General features: G+C 38.4%; 1 protein-coding gene across 9 annotated transcripts in view; it reads right to left on the bottom strand.

The window, feature by feature from the left end:
* Nucleotides 1-19,569, bottom strand: part of DIAPH2 (diaphanous related formin 2) — a 359,470-nt gene that overhangs the window by 261,911 nt on the left and 77,990 nt on the right. For all 9 annotated transcript variants that reach the window (XM_083484624.1, XM_083484625.1, XM_083484618.1 and 6 more), the window contains 7 exons: nt 16,734-16,852; nt 13,810-13,926; nt 13,076-13,194; nt 12,109-12,173; nt 7,267-7,371; nt 4,984-5,313; nt 2,068-2,182 (listed from right to left, as the gene is read on the bottom strand). In XM_083484624.1, coding sequence (XP_083340750.1) covers nt 2,068-2,182; nt 4,984-5,313; nt 7,267-7,371; nt 12,109-12,173; nt 13,076-13,194; nt 13,810-13,926; nt 16,734-16,852 — 970 coding nt within the window. The remainder of the gene's footprint in view (nt 1-2,067; nt 2,183-4,983; nt 5,314-7,266; nt 7,372-12,108; nt 12,174-13,075; nt 13,195-13,809; nt 13,927-16,733; nt 16,853-19,569) is intronic.

Genomic DNA, 19,569 nt, shown 5'->3' with positions numbered 1-19,569 from the left:
TGGGCTACCTTCTCAGGTTGAGAAGCCCCATCTGCCCCTCACTCCTCTCTAAAGCAGTGTTTCCCAAACAGGAGTCATATGGCCCCCTGGGCCCCCCCAGGATATTCCAAGGGGGGCACAGGTAAAAAATCACATAAATGGGGGGACCACACCACGAGGCTAGGGGGCCACAGGGGGAAGTGAGAAGTGAAGGAAAAAACACTTTTTTAAAATTAAAAAATCCTGATTGGAAGGCTATCCGCTTGGCCAACCACAAGCGGGTAAGGGGGCAGCCCACCAGTGCCTAGCGCTCCTTTTTGCCACATGTATTTTCATGGAGCAGTCCTGGTTTGTTTCCAGCAGGAGAGGGCGATTTCTAAGGCTCACATTTAGACCAGCAGAGCCCATGATCCAGAACCCTCAGGTCAGTAAGTGTGGTAGTGAGGTGGCAATGGGTAGGGCTGAGTGAGCCAGAGGTGCTTGCTGCTGCCACCAGTCCTGGGCTGGGTGGCAGCCTGGGCCTGACTCCTCAAGGTACGGGGTACAATCCACCCCAGCGCCTAGCAGATTAGGCCTTCAGATGTTTCCCAGCCTTTTGGGAACCTTCCCAAACTTGCGGAGCAACCACCCAGCTCTACAAGGAACGGGTTAAAATCCACCCCAGCCCCACTCAAGCAGGGTCATTTGGTGCTGCTGACTTGCATCTAGTAAATAACTAAGTGTCTACTCAGAAGAAAGCCACACTGAGTTCAGTGGGTCTTACTACCAGGTAAGGGTGTGTGGGGCTATAAGCAGCCAGGGCTCCTCCAGATTACAAGATCGTTTTGGGTCAGGTCAGTGAAGACCACTTGCTTTTTAAAATTATTCCATATATCAGAATTTTCTGTGCACCTTTTGGACTGAACTCCCCTTCCTTGGAGGTTTCTGGACTCTCTTTCCTTGGAGGATTCTAAGTAGAGGTTGCGTGGCCACCTGTCATGGATGCTTTACCTGAGTTTCCTATGTTGCAGGGGGCTGCACTAGAAAGATGACCCTTGGTCATTCCATATTTACCTGCTTCAACAATATTTCATTATGTTCCTATCATTTTATGTAACTGTATTTTGTATAAATTATAAAAAATATAAAGAAAACATGTTCTGTTTACAAACAAAACACTTAAATATATACCTTTCTACCATTGGGGGGGCATAGGCATAGCCAGGATTTTTGTTAGGGGGCAGGCTTTTGTTAGGGGGGGCAGAACCTCAGGTGTGTATTGATTTGTATTGATTTTTACTTATTGGAGGGCAGCTTCCCACCCACCTTTGGCTATGCCCATGGGGGGCACAGGAAGGAAACAAGGTCGGATGAGGGCCACGGTCAGAAAAAGGTTAGGAAACTCTGCTCTAAAGCACAAGAAACCACTTTCTTGAACATTGGACCTACTATTGGTGTCAACTGCTGGAGCCTGTCCTTGCATGAAAGGGAAGTTCCTAACTCACTGAGGGTTTGAGACATTAGCTACTCTCACCTGGTTTAGCAGGTTATTTAGGGTTTTAGAGGAGTGGTAGTACCTCTGGTGGAGCAACATGTTGTGTTCCTTCTGGGGTAGTTTGCATCCCTTTGGTCCCCACCCTGCACTCAGCTCTCACCTGTGGCTCCCAGAAGCTGTCAGAATGCAACAGCAGCCACAACCTTGGAATAACTGCCTTTTCTTTCTCTTTGTCCTTTATGCTAGGACTCCCTTCCATAGCACATGTGATTCATGTTTACTTCAGAATGCTTCCTCAAAACTCTGTTTGATCTTTTGCTTAACCACTCAGTCAGTTTAACCTAGATCAACTAAGCCTGACTACATTACTCTGAACTTACACATATTCTGTACCTGTTATCCTACCTGCATCTCCTTCATTCTTTCCTGTTATCTTCCCCTTTCAAATGTAGACTGTATGAGTCTTGGAATTATTGTCCAAGGGTATTTATTTATTTACTGCTTATGTTACTTTTTAAAATACCATGCACACTGGTGGTATAACAATATTAAAAGCAAAAAATTACATATCTATTATTCACAGACTATTTAGGGGAAAATAACGAAGTACCTACCTTTCATGTGTGTAGCAAAAGTGAGAGCCAGCTTTGCAAACAGATCTGGGTTTTCAAATTTTTCTTCTTTTGCTTTTATCCAAAAACAATTCTCTGTTATTTCCTGTGGTTCAACCTGAAATAAAATTTGTTAGGTGCTTAGTGACTGTGCAATCATCAGTTAAGTACAACACATGACAATGACAAGATGTAAGCCATAAAATCAAACAGGAAATTTTTAGAAAGCAGTATTTCAACTTCAAACTTCTTCATCAAACAAAAGAGAAGTGGGAGTGCAAGCATAAAGAGATAAGTTTTCACAAAAATAGTGCAACAGACTTGGAAAGAGTACGGAACTGGCACCTTCTGATGCTTTTTTCCTTTCACAAGTTTTCAGAATGGAGACTGAACTTTTCCTGAGTAGGAAGAGGTTAACCTGTGCCCCACTAGGTGTTGTTGGACTACAACTTCAATCACTGATCACTGGTACTGGTGGCTAAGGCTGATAGAAAATGTAGTCCAACAACATATGGAGGGCACACTGAACAGTCCCGTTCGAAAAAGCTCATTGTGTTCCTATATTGTACAATAATTTTATGTGCAGATAAAATGAAGATCTATTCAAATGCATTTCTCTGAACATATTGAATAAGATAATAATACATGGTGTTTATACATCAGAACCCTAAGCCTGACAGAATGTTAAGAGTAATGTGTTATGCCATGCATTCCTAATGTATATAAACTTCAGAAAGGATTACATTCAAAAGTGTCATTAGATTAAATTTCTGTCCTGAAGTTATATAAAATCATGCACATAAATATCAACATCCTCTGCCTCAGCTACTAGACTAGAATGAAAAGCAATAAACCTATTTATAAATACAACCTATATCAGTGAAGTGAACCTCACAATGGTGAACAAAGAAAGCATATAACTGTGCTTTGCAATAATCAAAGAAAATGTCCACATTTTATTTTAAAAGGGACAAAATATGTGGATATGGTTCTAAAAATAAAAAATAAAAAATTCAGCTATCCTCCTTAAATAGACAAGACAGCCTATGTCAGGCTAAAAAGTTAACTACCTTCCTTTAGTGCAGATATAATGAAAACTGTTTACGATGGCTTTGTAAAATGCTTCTATTGCTCCTGTAATTTTCACTCTTTAAATATATTCAGATGGAAAATGTCTAAGTCATACCAAAGTTCATAAATTTTGGAAACAATTGATTACAGAAATCAGTGCACTTGTACATAAATATGTGATCCTGGCCCCTAAACTACAGATTTTGCTTATTTTGTATAAAGGTAATGCAGATATGTAAACAGTTAATTGTACATATATCTACTTATTTGGAAATTGCTCAGAGCTGGAAAGATGCTTCATGATATACATTAGAAACATGGTTCAATAAAGTTATGTCCATTGCTATCGCAGATAGATATATAGATAGATAGACAGATAGATATATTCAAGTACCAAGGGTGATTATAATCCTTCTAATTTCACATTTATTTGGAGGGTTATTAAGTATATGACATCACAGTCATACAGGTAGCAAATCCCCTTGAAATAAAATTTTATTTGTTGATGTCTATAAACAGGCAACACCTTTTTCTTTTTCCCCATTTCCTTCATTGCACAATGTAAGTTGTATGGGTTTTTTCAAAAGTATCTTATTGATATTCCGTTACGAATTAATTGCATAAATAAAAGTAGAGAAGAGAATAATAGCAACAATAACAGGAAGTCATTAGAGTACAGTGTCATCAAAAAGGGGGGGGGGGGCAAAATAGAACAGAAGCAATCCCAGTTGTGGTTCATTGGATGTAAGTGTCAGATTAAAGTGTCATTCCATCTGCAATGTTCTGTGTGATGCTGGTGGATGAAAGTCATGCTCAACAGTTTGTGCATATTAAATAAAAGGATAAAAGGTAAAGGTAAAGGGACCCCTGACCATTAGGTCTAGTCATGACCGACTCTGGAGTTGTGGCGCTCATCTCGCTTTATTGGCCAAACCAGAGCAGCGCACAGAAACACCATTTACCTTCCCGCTGGAGCGGTACCTATTTATCTACTTGCACTTTGACATGCTTTTGAACTGGTAGGTTGGCAGAAGCAGGGACCGAGCAACGGGAGCTCACCCCGTCGCAGGGATTCGAACCGCCAAGCTTCTGATCGGCAAGTCCTAGGCTCTGTGGTTTAACCCACAGCGCCCCTCGCGTCCCAATAAAAGGATACGATGTTGCATATAAGTTTGTGTTTTCTTTCCAGTATGGTGCTCTCATTGTAAAGCTTGTCCATAAGTACAGTCCCCTGTCTGTGATAGGCAGGCTTCAAAGAGATTTGCATTAAGGGTCCTCCAATACCTGACAATTATTAATCTGGCAGCGGTTCACAAATAGGTAATGAGATATTTATTAGGCATTCCTTGGATTTCTAAAGGAAAATAAGATAATAGTGCTATTTGGGGGTTTGATTAGACCATAAATTGTGTTTTTATATCCCATTTATCATTTTATAATTGTATTCATTTCATTTCATTTTTATTTTTGTGTGACTTTACTATCAAAAGCTCATTGTGATGAGCTTATATTATTTTGTTGTTAATTCTTGTTTTTATCTTCAAGTGCATTGTGATATTGTTGTTCAATAATATTATTTTTAATTAAGTTATGTTTCCACAGGTATGCACAGCACTTCCTACAGCTATCACTACTTTTAAGAAAAAGTGTCCCAAATCCCTTCAGATTACTCCATCCTACAAATGAATTTTAAAGGTTAACAAATTGCGACTATTGAAAATTTATCATCCCTAAAATTAGAAAGAGTTTAAATTCTAGAATTCTTATGTTCAAAACAAAATTCCTGCCATTCTTTCCTTTAAAGATCATAAAAGTGGTGAAAATATTGGTGAAATTAAATTTATATACCTTTGCCCAGTTGATTCTCTTCATAGACACTTCAGGGTTGTACTTCTTCTTCTGTTTCATTCCAAAAGGCAGTGCTGGTGCAGCTCCTATAGGTGGAATCCCTCCAAAAAGAGGAGGAGGTGGTGGTGGTCCACCAAACATAGGTGGAGGTGGAGGTGGTATAGACCCTCCAGGCAAAGGAGGTGGTGGAGGTGGAATACCACCAGGAAGTGGTGGTGGTGGAGGAGGAGGAGGTGGTGCTGCAGAGGCTAAACCACCTGGAAGAGGAGGTGGTGGTGGCGGCGGAGGTGGAACTCCTGCAGGAGGTGAGCCACTTGAAGACACAGGAGCCTGCAAAATAAGCATGTTTTAGATCTGAGGGTTGAAAAAAGGGAACAGAGAAAATGCTGGCCACACAAGAGACACCAGAGGCATCAAGTAAATTCTCATGTAAATGACAACCTGCATATTACGAGAACCAGAACATTTTCCATGTTTCCCAGGTTGCTCATGTAAGCAAGGTTGTTTCAACTATATTCTATTCTACATTGCTGAAGGATTTCACAGAGATGAAACCCATAATGAAAAAGAATGTGGTCTTTACCAAGGGGGGATGGAATCATTTTCAAATCAGTATGAGTCATTTAACAGAAATGGGTTATATTTTTGGCACTACATTAGTAAGCGCCATATGCAACTTTTTAAAGAGTTTCTTCATATTAAAATAGATCAAGAGAATTAATGAAATGACATTTGAAAACAAGAAAAAAAGGTCCATTAACAAAATACTTTCCAAGGGCTTAAGATATTTTTATCTGTGTGGTATTCATAGAACTGTTAAAAAGGAAGCCAAATGGCTGAAACCGAATTATCATCTTAAGGTTCCCATATTCAAATATTCACTACCTCAGAAAATCCATCTTCAAAATGATGTTAACTGTGCAGGCTGAGAAATTAGGAAGAGGATCTGGCTCTTGGCTGTGATGCTTAAAAATGTTCACTTCTACTGACAAGATAACACCAGGGAAGTTTATTATCTGTTCTAATATAAGCTTTCAGCAATACCATTTGAGTGAGGCCTTGGTCAAAATACCACATAATATGGTACCACTAGGATAAAAAGTCATAAATTAGAAATCTACTCTCCAGACTTTTCCTCTAGACTAAACTTCACTAGAGCAAGTGATTTTCTACCAGCAGACTCCAAATAGCTGAACTTTCAAACTTTTATTTTTCAACTGTTCCTTTAAAAGAAAAGACAGTCTGTCCTATGATTCTACCCTCTTATCTCTAAATAGAGATATGATTTCTATAACTGGTATACCTTCTGCGTCCTTTACAAGACACAGTACCCAACTGACACTAAATGTTAACCAACAGTGGCACAGAGACAATTCTGCTTCTTAGGGATTTAGTAAGCATTTGAGCTCATTAATATGACCAACAAAAATTTTCCATACCACCAACTGTATTTAAAGTGCCCAAAAGAAGTTATCTTCTGTAATATCCTCTCAGTGCAAGTGAATCAAACATAAATTTTCATTTACAGTTTGCATTATATGCCTTAAGCAACACTCATTTCCGGAGAAGTTACACTAAGCTTTCTAACCAACAAGCACATTAAAAGAATAAAACAAACATCATCGCAAAACCAAAATGCACATAAAAGTGTTGGCAGTTGCTTACAGAATATCTTCAAATATGGAAGAGTCTTGTGTTTCCAAGATGATCCAGTGTTCATGTTTTAATGCCACAGATGTGACTATTGCTTACAGAGCAATCAGAAAAGGCCATAAAATTCAATAAAGAAGCATATTTGTACATGATTTCTTCTTTCAGCCAAAGTGATTCAGGGTCGTATCAGAGCTAAAGTGCATCCTCCTCCCCAATTTATTTAAATAGAGTAGTGGTTAAGGTGTTGGACTAACATAGATTCACATCCACATTCACCCACGAAGCTTACTTAGTGGGTTACTTTGGGTAGTTACTCATTCTTTCAGCCTAACCTATCTCACAGTGTTGCTGTAAGAATAGAAGGGGTGGGGGGAGGTAGCATGTATGCTGCCTTGAGATCATTAGGTAAATTTTGTAAGATGACCAGTCAGTGATGCTCCTGCTCACACATAGACCAGTAGAAGGAACCAGTCACACTGTCTGATTTGAAACAGTGATGCAATATTTCTCCTGCCATCTATCTTTAGCCCACTGCTAGTAATTTCCCCATAATTTTTAAAAAGTTAATTCCATACTTCCCCAAAGTAGAACACATTTTGAAAACATGTAAAATCCATCTTGTTATATTACCTGGGTTTGTAACTGCTGGATTTGAGTTTCAAGTTCTTTGATTTTCTCTTCTCGCTTTTGAAGCTCAGCTTGTGCCTCCTGTCGAGCTGAGAATTCTTCATCAAACTGCAATGATCACCAACATAGAAGCAGTCATCCATCTTTGTCCAGACATAATGCTTTAACTTTCACAAGGGTGTTATATAGATTGAGTAAAATAATAGAAGCCTGCTAGGCTTCCTAGACTAGCCAAATATTTTTTTCTCCAATTTTCCTGGGCTTAAAGCATTCACACCAATGAATATCTAAAGTCAGCTTCTCACACATTCCTGTCAACTTGCAGGTACACAAGACTCAACATCTTAGGCATTTTCATTAGAATCTGCATAATCTTAAGGACCTGCTTTTCAAACTTAATATTATGCATATAAATGCTTTAATATTTAAAATACTAAAAGGGCAGATTTACTTCAGTCCACTTCCTCCAAAAACATTTGACAGATTTACCTCAGTCCTCTTCCCCCTGAAACATTTTGGTCATAATCAAAAAGACTAGAAGCGCAGAGGAATCTTATCACTTGCTATAGAATGTCCATTCCCACAGAACTTGCTGGGAGCGGCAGTTGAGGCCCTGGCACAGAATGGCAGAGTTTGTTTCCCTTTTCAGGCTTTGGTGTCATGGAAGGGGGCACTTCTGGTTCCTTTTGGCACACCAACAGACAGGTGCTCACTTGCAAGTCTCACCAGTAGGTAAGATGGAGGATGTGGCTGGGGAGCAGACCTGAGTAAGAACTTATTCCTTCTGGTTCGCTCTATCAGCCACACCAGGACTCTTCCAGTTAGTCAGTGCTGGATTTCCTACCTTCCCTGTCTTATTTCTATGGTTTGCAGGCTATCTAAAGGTGAGCAGGTAAGCCCTGGATGGATCTTGTTATGGATTTTATCAGTTGCTGTATTCAGGGCCAGGGAGAATTTTTCCCTGAAGACAAATTGGGCCTGTCTGCTGGTTTCATCTACCTCATAGCAATTGCCACAAACTTGCAGGCAGAAATGCATTGGGTTGCATCCTTACGCCAGGTGGGCGGAGGGTGGGCCCCGTTTGCCCTGCAGTCGTGGGGTATCCCCTTAAGGGAACCTGGGGGCACTTCTTGTACAGATTCCCAGCTCAGGGGTTAACAGGCCATATCACCTCCACTGAGTGATCTTAAGTGGTCACTCAGAGGCACTGCACAACACAGGGTGACTCTTAACTTGGTCAACTCTATACATTAACCAGCAGTTTGGCTGGTTGATTTCAGTATATATACACCCAATACCTATGCCAAACCATCTGACACCTGTAGCCAATAAACTGTGGCCTTTTCATTCCCAATATTGTTACCCCATGTACTTTGTTGATGTTATTATTCCAACCCCTGCCACTGGTTCCACTCTGCCTGGGCCTACAATGTAAAAACTTTATGACCACACAGGGAACGGACCATGATATGGGGAAAACAGTTCTAAATTTACTTCCTCCCAACCTGGTACTGTAATGGGGTGGGGCTGTCACTTCAACTGTGTGCAGTTAAATAAACAATACATGTACAACCTTCCACAGCCTTTTGTTTACATCTGTATTTGAACAGCAGACAATCTTCTAGATAATGCAAGGCAGAACTGAGTGAGAGTATGAATGCATGTGTTTGTCATGTACACAAACAAAACAAATAGAATGTTGTTATACTTGTTTAGTTAATGTCATTTTCTTTCCATCATAAGGTAGGTTGTTCTGCTAGTATGAAAATCTAAAGCTTTTATGTGATGCAAATATGCTTTGCAATTAAAAGAAGTAAATTTTCTTATAGGCTATCTTTAAAACTAGTTAAATGTGATTTTCATAGATTTTCATTTGAAAAGTGGAAGTCTAAATACAAAAAAATGGTGTTTTGGTGTTTTTCAAATTCTGTAGCTTTCAAGGGTGATGTACCATTATTCAAATTTACTAAATCTGCTCAGTTGTAGGAGCCACCAGCATATAATAATTGTTTCAATGGAAGAAGCATTCCCAGCATGAATAAGTGAGGACTTTAAAACTCAACAAACTTTGAAAGGAATACTGAAGCACATGTTTCCAATAACTCATAATAATCAAATTTGATCAATTTATTTTAGAAAACATGTTGAACTGGATGGTAGCTAATACATGCACAGTATCTTGAAAAGTGTTAATCCCTTTTCAATATGCTTATTTCTCTAGTACAGCAGATTTTTCAAATGCTTTATTCAAGATAAAGATGAATTAATAGAGAAGACTGCTGCCAGAAATATAGAGAGAAATAAAAAGACTGAGTTTGTGGCAAAATAGCATATAGCATGATAAATTACCTCTAGAAAATTTGCCATAGTACATGAACCTTTTTCAGATTATGTGTAACATTCTAGTAGTCAAATATATTGATCCCAAAAAAGCAGTATCTCTAAAAGATTTGTAGGTAGAACTTCTACAGAAGAGAGTTAAACTGATTGACTTAGCAAACTTTAACCACTCCTCTCCCTGCAAAAAACCCCCACAAACACATACCACCAACATAGAATATTAACCTAGTGAATCAGAATGCAGTAGATGAATGGTTTTACACTGCTCTTTTTCAAGAAGTCCCCTAAATAAACTACTGTTGAACCTGTCCTTTCAACCTCCCTATGGGCTTATAGGGAATGATTCCATATAGCTAACACAGTACACGTGGTTGGCACAGCAAGGCAGCCAATAGGAGGCAAGTTAAAACTGCTTTGTTCAAAATGCAAAACTATCCTCCCTGGCCCTTCAGCATAGGAATAGCTCGAATTCTTCCATTTGATCAAAACTAACCAAGAAAAACAGAGTTTTTCCACCTGCTTATTAGACAAATTCAAACTGTGATGTGGGTCTGTTGCCAGGTCCATTACATTTTGATCACAGTCAACCATGTCAGCGCTAGTCAGGAGAAATAGGCTACTTCATCCAGGGAGAAACCGGGGGGGGGGGGGGGTTGGGCTGGGTGTTGCATCAGTATGCAGATTATACCTAGCTCTACCTCTCTTTTAAATCAGAACCAGTGAGGGCAGTGAATGTCCTGTGTGAGTTTCTGAAGGTGGTTAGAGGATGGACGGCAGCTACCGGACTGAGGTTGAATCCTGACAAGACAGAGGTACTGTTTTGGGGGGACAGGGGGTGGGCTGGTGTGTAGGACTCTCTGGTCCTGAATGGGATAGCTGTGCCCCTGAAGGACTAGGTGCACAGTCTGGGAATCATTCTGGACTCACAGCTGTCCATGGAGGGGCACATCAATTCTGAGACCCTACCAGAGTGGTGCATGCTCTGGTTATCTCCTACTTGGACTACTGCAATGTGCTCTATGTGGGACTACCTTGAAGGTTATTTGGAAACTACAACTAATCCAGAATGTGACAGCTAGACTAGTGACTGGGAGTGGCCACCAGGACCACATAACACCTGTCCTTAAAGACCTACATTAGCTCCCAGTAAGTTTCCAACACAATTCAAAGTGTTGGTGTTGTTGACCTTTAAAGCCCTAAATGGCCTTGGTCCAGTATACCTGAAGAAGCGTTTCCACCCCCATCATTCAGCTCCAAGGGCCTTCTGGCATTTCCCTCACTGTGAGAAGTGAGGTTGCAGGGAACCAGGCAGAGGGCCTTCTCGGTGGTGGCGCCTGCCCTGTGCAATGTCAGGAGTGCTCTGATGGTGTTTCCTGCTTGGCAGGGGGTTGGACTCGATGGCCCTTGTGGTCTCTTCCAACTCTATGATTCTATGATTCTATGAAATGCCCTCCCATCGGTTGTAAAGGAAATAAACAACTAACTGACTTCAGATGTCTAGAAGACATCTGAAGGCAACCCTGTATCAGGAAATTTTAAATGTCTAGTGTTTTACCATTTTTATGTGCTGTAAGCTGCGCAAAGTGGCTGGGGAAACCCAGTCAGTTGGGCAGGGTGTTGTTGTTGTTTCTGCTGCTGCTGCTGTTGTTGTTCAGCCCAGGACCTCAATACCTCAAGGACCACTTCTCCTCATATGAACTGACTCAGACTCTGTGATCATCATCTAAGGCCCTTCTTTATGTGCCTCCTCCAGAGAATGGCAACACAAGAATGAGCCTTTTCTGTGACGCCTCCCTGTTTTCAAGGGAGGCTTGCCTGGCGCCTTCATTACATATCTTTAGGCACCAGGCAAAAACATTTCTCTAAAACTAGGCCTTTGGCTGTTTAAACATTCTATGGCCTTTTAAATGTGTTTGTGGGAGGGGGTTATTAGCTTTGCTTTATTTTTGTTTGTATTATGCATTTTGTGTTGTAATTTTTTATGTTTTTTATGTTGTGAACTGGCTGAGATCTTTGGGTGTAGAGCGGTATAGAAATGAAATAAATAAATAATACATAAATGAAGTTCAGATAAATAGCTCAAATTTGCCCTGTTTCAGGCATGGTTAATTTGCTAAATTTCAATTACAATGGTACCTCAGGTTAAGTACTTAATTCGTTCCGGAGGTCCGTTCTTAACGTGAAGCACCACTTTAGCTAATGGGGCCTTTTGATACCGCCATGCGATTTCTGTTCTCATCCTGAAGCAAAGTTCTTAACCTGAGGTAGTATTTCTGGGTTAGCGGAGTCTGTAACCTGAAGCGTATGTAACCTGAGGTACCACTGTATATCTATCTCCCACTTAAGATCCCAGGGCACATTACAACAATGCAGAAATACAATATGAAAAACTATTAAAACAATTTAAAATTAAAAAGAAACAGGTTGTAAGTGTCTATTAATTATGGGATCTCAGATTATAGAAAGAAAAAAGTGTTCAGTGCCAGAAATTTTCGTTGTACCTACCTTTTTGGAAAATTCTGAAGCTTTTTGCTCACTTTCTTCCACTTTTGCTTTGTCCACGCAGCAATCTAAGAAAATTAAACCAAAAAGACCAATGCAAAATCCACTTTACAAGGCAAATATGCAGATGAAGTATACTGAATGAACACTGATTCTGAGCACAACAAACATTTTCAAAAATTTAATATTTCTTGATTCAATAAAGTTTAAAAAATTCATATTTTTAACTACAAATTCAACTTTGTAGCAATGTGATGCTAACTGGACAGTACTAGTTCCTCATCGGCTGAGCAGAAAATTGCTTTATAAGAGATTTTTCTACCTAAAAAGTTTATGATCCAAAGTTCTGACATTTAACGAAAACATAATAGCCACTGAAGCATTCCTGTTCTCTATGAATGATACCCATTTTTATCCAGGAGCACTTTTAACAACTTGTATGTGCCTATCATTACTCATATTTGAATCTTTCTATTCAGTTTGCTAACTAGTCAAACATGCATGGGGGGGGGGGCAAGCTCACACATTTTGGAAGAAGACTGAAAGCTACAGCATGGTACAATAGAGCCCACTGTAGTCACTGCTAGCTGCTCCAATGCATGTGCATCTATTTCTGGTTTCACCTAACCAATAACACTGAATCAAGAGAATTTTGATATGCACATGGAACATTTGTAATAATAGAACGAACAGAAGGCCTCCATATAGAAATACTGTGTGTGGCATAGATTCCACTAATTAAAAATCTAGAGCATAATCCACATAAAAAAATTTAACCCCCTTTTTATACATAGTGTTTTCAATAGAAGACTTATACATTCAACTCTCTACCAGAGGAAGAACAGAACTTAAAATGGCTTAACTTTGGTTGAAACATGCCTATACTACATAAATGGTGATCTTGGGGTGGGGGGAGAGAATCCTTAAACAATAATTACTAAAATAGTGTAACATTATGATGCTCACATACCTACAAGGTGAGTGAAATCTACATCCAACCTTCCTCTACACTTGAAGTCAGGATCCATACCACTACAATGCAATACTATCTGTGAAACGCATTCTTCTATTATCTTGTAATATTGAGGTCTGGTCACCAAAAAAACACAAAAATGTATTGATTTTAATAACCAAGGCACTTTTAAAAATAAAGAAGAAACATTTTAGTCTACTTAATAACTGATGGGAGCTAGTCCATTTTCATACATAACAACTGAAGGGTTGCTGTTCTGTTTATGGTGGTATAATCCTGCAAATGTGCAAAAATTTTGCGTGCAGAGGATTTATCTAGGTTCAATATGCTATTTACCACTTCTCCGCTCGGTAGAATTCCACAAAGTATACACGAAGCTATTACTGGAGATGGGAGACCCCAATCAAACCTTCCTGTCTGCTCCTCATGCCAAGAGGGAAGACTGGATGGCAATATAGAATGAATAATCAGATGTCCTAATTCCCTAACAAATCCTCCATGCATGGGAGCTGTGGAACTACATCATTTTTCTAGGTCTGTAAACTATACGTAAATAAAGCTTTTCCATACCTCATCCCCTTCCCAAAGAGCCTCACTTTTGTCCAGTACATTGTATGCACTTGTACATACAAATAACGAGTAGTGTGACACTCTGCTATGTGAAAACCAAATTTTAAACTGAAATTCAAAAATTGCTAACTTACTGGACATAAAAATCACTGCTGACTTACCGAACATAATAATCATTCCTGATTAGTAGAAAATGTTGTAAAATAGATAGGAAGTAGTTTTCAGATGCTGTTTCTCTCAGCATGTTATACAATAGGTGGTAGACCTCATTCACATCAGTACAAGGATTGTCAAGGAAATACCAAAATTGTTCTACAGAAAAACGCACCCATAAATTAACACTGCATTCTTGAAGATTAGGCCTAAAGAGCCCTTAAAATTTCTTCTGTGTGCAAGGCAGCGCACAAGCCTTTCTGCACACCTAAATTATCTATTTAGATCCCAAAATAACTATTCATGTAATGAATTATTATTCTTAATATTCCCCTTCATGGAATTTTGATTTTCTGCTACTCACAAACATGAAGCGTATAATTCACTATTAAATATAGAAGTACAGTCGTACCTTGGTTTTCGAACAGCTTAGTTCATGAACCAACTTGGAACTCAAACACCGCAAACCCAGAAGTAGGTGTTCCGGTTTGCAAACTTTGCCTTGGAAGCCGAATGTCCAGCATGGCATCTGAGGATTCCGACTGGCTGCAGGATGCTTCTGCAGTCAGTCAGAAGCAGCGCCTTCGTTTCTGAATGTTTTGGAAGTGAAACGGACTTCCAGAACGCATTCTATTCGAAAACCAAGATACGGCTTTATTCAAACTAACACTATGTACTGTTCCAAAACTTCAGCCTTCTTTGAAATCAAGATTTGATTGATGCTTGTTTGATTCCCCTCTGTCCTATCTAGTTGAGATGCTGCTCTTCTGATAAGTTACTGGGTTCCTTGAGAAGCCAGTATCTCTGTGTAATGATTTTTATGCCACTAATATCTTCAGTGCTTAGAAACATAGAATCAGTGCAAATACAATATATTACATAGTTTTATTTATTTAAATTATAAATAAAGAATATAAATTATTTATTTCTATTATTTATCTATGCAGACATCAGGGTGGGGTCTTAAAACAACCAACCAAAACTAATAATATGTAATAAAATGTGTCATCAAAACAACAAAAAAGAAGATAAAACTGAGTAATTATTGAAAATTATCCAAAAATATATAAATAATATATAAACCTGGTAAGAAAATTCTCACTTTTTCATTATATGATTAACACAGACTGACAAACCTGACCGTAAAGCAAAATTAAGCATTTCTATTACCAAGGAAGTAAGAATTGTTTTCTGAATTTTGAACTAAAGTTTTAGAAAAGTTACACTGTTAGGAAATCAGAGACATATTATTACACTTAGCACTTACCAGCATTAAGCTACTGGTCTGCTATAAACATAAACTTAGCCTCCCCTGCCCATGCACTCCCACTACTCCAATCTGGTGCAGTTACAATGACTTTAGAAGCTTTGCAGTATCATCCAAATCTAGAGGAACTGTGATTAATCTTAACTATAGTTTGTGAAACAAGCCAACTTTCAACCAAAGTTTATGAAGTTTACTTGCTTCCACTAGCCAATATACTTTGACTACAGTTAACAGGACAGGCTGCCAAACCTCCAAAACTGGAAAGGAAATGGGCAGGCAAGTAGGAAGGGGTTGCAGGACTGGGAACCATAAATTAGGAAGCCAAGACGGCACAGGCTGAAAGGGATAAAATCTGTGAGAAAGGAGATGACAGAAGCATTAGGTGTAATCCTTGGTAAAGTGGTCACAAGAAACAAAAGCCAAATTAAGTGTCACCTTTGCTTTTTGAGCTCCTCTTCTACAGTGGTACCTCGCAAGACGAATGCCTCGCAAGACGGAAAACTCGCAAAACGAAAGGGTTTTTGTTTTTTTGAGTTGCTTCGCAAGACAATTTTCCCTATGGGCTTGCTTCGCAAGACGGAAACGTCTTGCAAGTTTGTTTCCTTTATCTTAAAACCATTAATACAGTTGCGACTTGACTTCGAGGAGCAACTGATAGAACGCGGTGTGGTAGCCTTTTTTGAGGTTTTTGAAGACTCTGGTGATTTTTGAAGCTTTTCCAAAACTTTTCCGAAACCGTGCTTCGCAAGACGAAAAAACCCGCAAGACGAAAAAACTCGCAGAATGAATTAATTTTGTTTTGCGAGGCACCACTGTACTTGTGTTTAACTACAGAAGCTGGTTATCATCAGAGAAGGGAATATGTGCCTCTTTTAAACTTACTTTTCCCTCCAATGTTTAAAGTTATGTCTTACAATACAATCATGTGCATGTTTAATTGGTTTTAATTATTTTAAAATATGTTTTAGCTGTTTCTATTTTAGTTGCAAGCTGCTGTCAGAGAAAAAGGTGGGAAATAAATAAATAAATAAATAATATCCAGCCTTTCCCAAATGGATGCCCTTCGGATTATTATTATTTTACTACAACTCCAATCAGTTCCACTTAGCACAGCCATCTTGGCTAGAGCTGACTGGAGTTGTGGTCCAAACATCTGGTAGGCACCCAGTTGGGGAATGCTATCCTAGATCATGCAAGGTAATTCCACTAGTTGTGACTACAACTGTTACTGCAGCATTGTGACCTGAGAACCCTAAAGAGACAATGGGGTCAAGAAGAAATACTGGGGATACTAAATTTCACACACTGATTTCCATTAGTTGGCCAATTCTCTCGCATCTAATTCTCCTTATACTTTATTTCCAGACATTCAACGTATACTCTTCAATAGTTACTCCTAGTCTATAGCTTCTCAACTATCTGTTTAAATAAGGTGCACTTTCTGTGAATCAAGGGGAAAGTTCCAAAAATTGTACGTATGTCTTATTGACTTATTATTAGTGCCAACTGGCCTATGCCCAGTTTGAAATAACATGCCAGCACATATTCTCCACTTCCTCATGCATGCCCCAAGTAATTAGATTATAATACCTAGCACTACTGCAAAAGGCTACTTTCTGCAAGCATTCATTTCTAATAAAATTGTACAGTCCTTTAAAAGGATATTCCATTTCCACTTTGATGTCACTGAGGCGGTGGGCCAACTCAATTAAGTCTTCTTCTTTGTTTTCATCAAACACTTTCAACTGAATATCCAGTTCTTCATTCTCCTTCTCTTTTAGATCCTATTATTCCATGAAATAAATTGAATAGTTTATCATAAAACTTATCTTAATGGCATACTTTTCAACTGTTCTATACCTACAGTACAACCAAGCATAACCACACAGTTGAAGGTCATATGTTGAGTTTACAACCACCGTATGTTCTTCTCATCCTCTGTATATTTAAGTAAGAAATATGTTTCGCCACAGTATGATACATACAGACTTAGGACTATTGGTTGCTGATACATGTACATGATACACCATAGACAAAGCAAAAGTGTAACATAAATTTTCACCTTATTATTTACTTTATAGGCATACAAACATCAAAAACTTTCTAGATCAAATAAAAACTTGATCCAGTACAGCAGCTGAAAAATACCTTGAAGGAGTCATGCAGCTATGACACAAATCGCTTGCAACACTGACTGCATTTGAATGAAGCACATGGATATATTCAAGCACAACAGTCCCAAGTATGGCTTATTGAGAATTCTGCTTAAATTGCTGCTCCTACTCTGCCACTACAACCATGAATGCCTATTCCATGTAATGTGCTCATTAAGGAACTGGTTTTGCTCATGCATTCTCCATGAAGAGTCATAAACTAAAATACTAAGTGAAAGTGTTACCTTCAGTTGCATAATCACAGTAGACTGGCATCTTTATTTTGTAGTCATGTTGCACTATTAATGCTTGTCCACATTAACGCCAAAGTCTCAATTTGAAAAATTCTAATTCAAATGAGGTTACAATGGTGCATATCTGTCTAGAATACGGAGCTCTTTCAATGAGTTTTTTTTATTATTATAGACTGTCAGACCTTATGTAAAAAGGTGTTGATGGTATTTAAATTTCTGAATTTTGAGAGTGGTCTGGCTGTGACAAATTCATTTCTCAAGACTACCTATGGCGAGTATCTGTCCTTGGGTGGCACTGTTGGAAATGTATTTCATTCCCAGTTGTAGGTCCTACAAGGTGAAACTCTTCCACCTAAGGAGTGTATGTATATGATCATATCCTATTACCTTACATCAGAACAATCACTCTGCCTTCATAGACTATGAAGACATATGAAAGGACAGACATTATATCTATCATACTGAGTATAAAGCATACTGGCTGAAGAGTACTATGTTCTAAGCAGCTTTGACTATACAGTGGAGCTGTATTCCTCCCTTCCTTTAAATGCTAAGTATGAACAATTATTGGCTCTTAATACTATGAATCTGGTTTAGTAGTTGATTTCTACCAGTTTTTGTTTGATTTAAAATACTTCTAACAAATTGCAATGTATGTATCATTACAACATACTTCTGGTGAACTTTAAACCTCACAGTATGACTATTTTGCTTTCTGCATTCTGCATAGTACTCCTGTTTTTATATAAAACAATTTTTTTGCCTAGGTTCCTACTTGTGTTTAAATACTAGAGTAATTATTAATTTGTAACACAGTAAAAACAGCATGCATCAAAGTTGTTGTTGTTGTTTTAAAAGAAAAAAAGAAAAATCCAAACTTTTACAGCATGCCACACTAGAGATTGTTGGGATTAATATATCACCTTGACGTTCTTTTACTATGATCCCTTTTATCTCGCAGATTTCAAAAGACATTCGATAATCACAAGTGAGGACATTCAAAGACGATAATAGGAGAAGTAAGATGACCAGGTGTGGCGCCTACAACAAAAATGTCAGCATTGTGGAGCCCACAGTTAGCCACATAGAACAGAACTCACTGTATAGAGGAATGATGACTATCCCATGTTCATACCAGAAGTATCAAGTAGGCAGAGACCTGTAAGTCATTGAACCATGCAACACTAAAAGCTTATTTTGTTTTTAAGTAATAATATGGAGATGTATAAATGCAAAGAAGATGCAAAGAAAGTCAAACTTTTCCCATGCATTATGCATAAATAATAAAACCTCTTGCAGGCAAAATGAAAGCATTACTTTGATGCAAACAATAGCAAACAAAAAGAAAGCAGTATATAATAATCATGTTATTTAAGAAATCAGTATGGTGCTTTTACTCACAAGAAAGCCTGCTGGATCTTGGTCTGCAATGTATTATGAAGGGGCTGAGAAACATTATCAGAAATACTAACTTTTTCTTTCTAGATTTCTAACCATCCACAATCTACTTAACTTTGAAATAGTCCTGCTGACAAATAAAGCTTAGCTGAGAGTTATCCTGAATTTAAGCTCAATGAAAAGGTTCACGATCATTATCCAACACCTAGAACTGAATGAAGAATTATCCCTCTATATCAGCTACTATTTGATCCAGGCCACTATTTCAATGAAGCAGAGAAACTTAGTTCAATCTTAAGAGGCCTTAAGTTTTGAAACACACTTAAAATATTAATAAACCTATTTTAATTTACTCCAAATGTTATTTTCACTAAAAACCTAATAATATTAACTTGAAGGCTACATACAAATAAGAAGACTTGAATTTGTAGAATAAAAGGTTTAATTAAGGGTGAACATCTGCCAGTCAGGATGTTCCACTATAAACCTGTCTGTGCAAAAGTTGTTCCTAAGAACCATTCCTTAATTGATCAGACCTACTAACACCCTGCTTTATTAAATGAGTAAACAACTGATTATCTGCATTAATCTATCACCTGCACTTTACACATCTATATTCCCTCATTAAAATGTGGATCCTTAACTGCACATTCAAATTAAAGTCTAAATTATGCCAAAGGTTAGGACATAATTATG

This window comes from Podarcis liolepis (genome assembly GCF_965112155.1).
Source record: "Podarcis liolepis genome assembly, chromosome: Z".
Taxonomy (NCBI): domain Eukaryota; kingdom Metazoa; phylum Chordata; class Lepidosauria; order Squamata; family Lacertidae; genus Podarcis; species Podarcis liolepis.
Note: the sequence above shows the minus strand (reverse complement) of the source record. Positions and strands in the feature narration are given on the sequence as shown.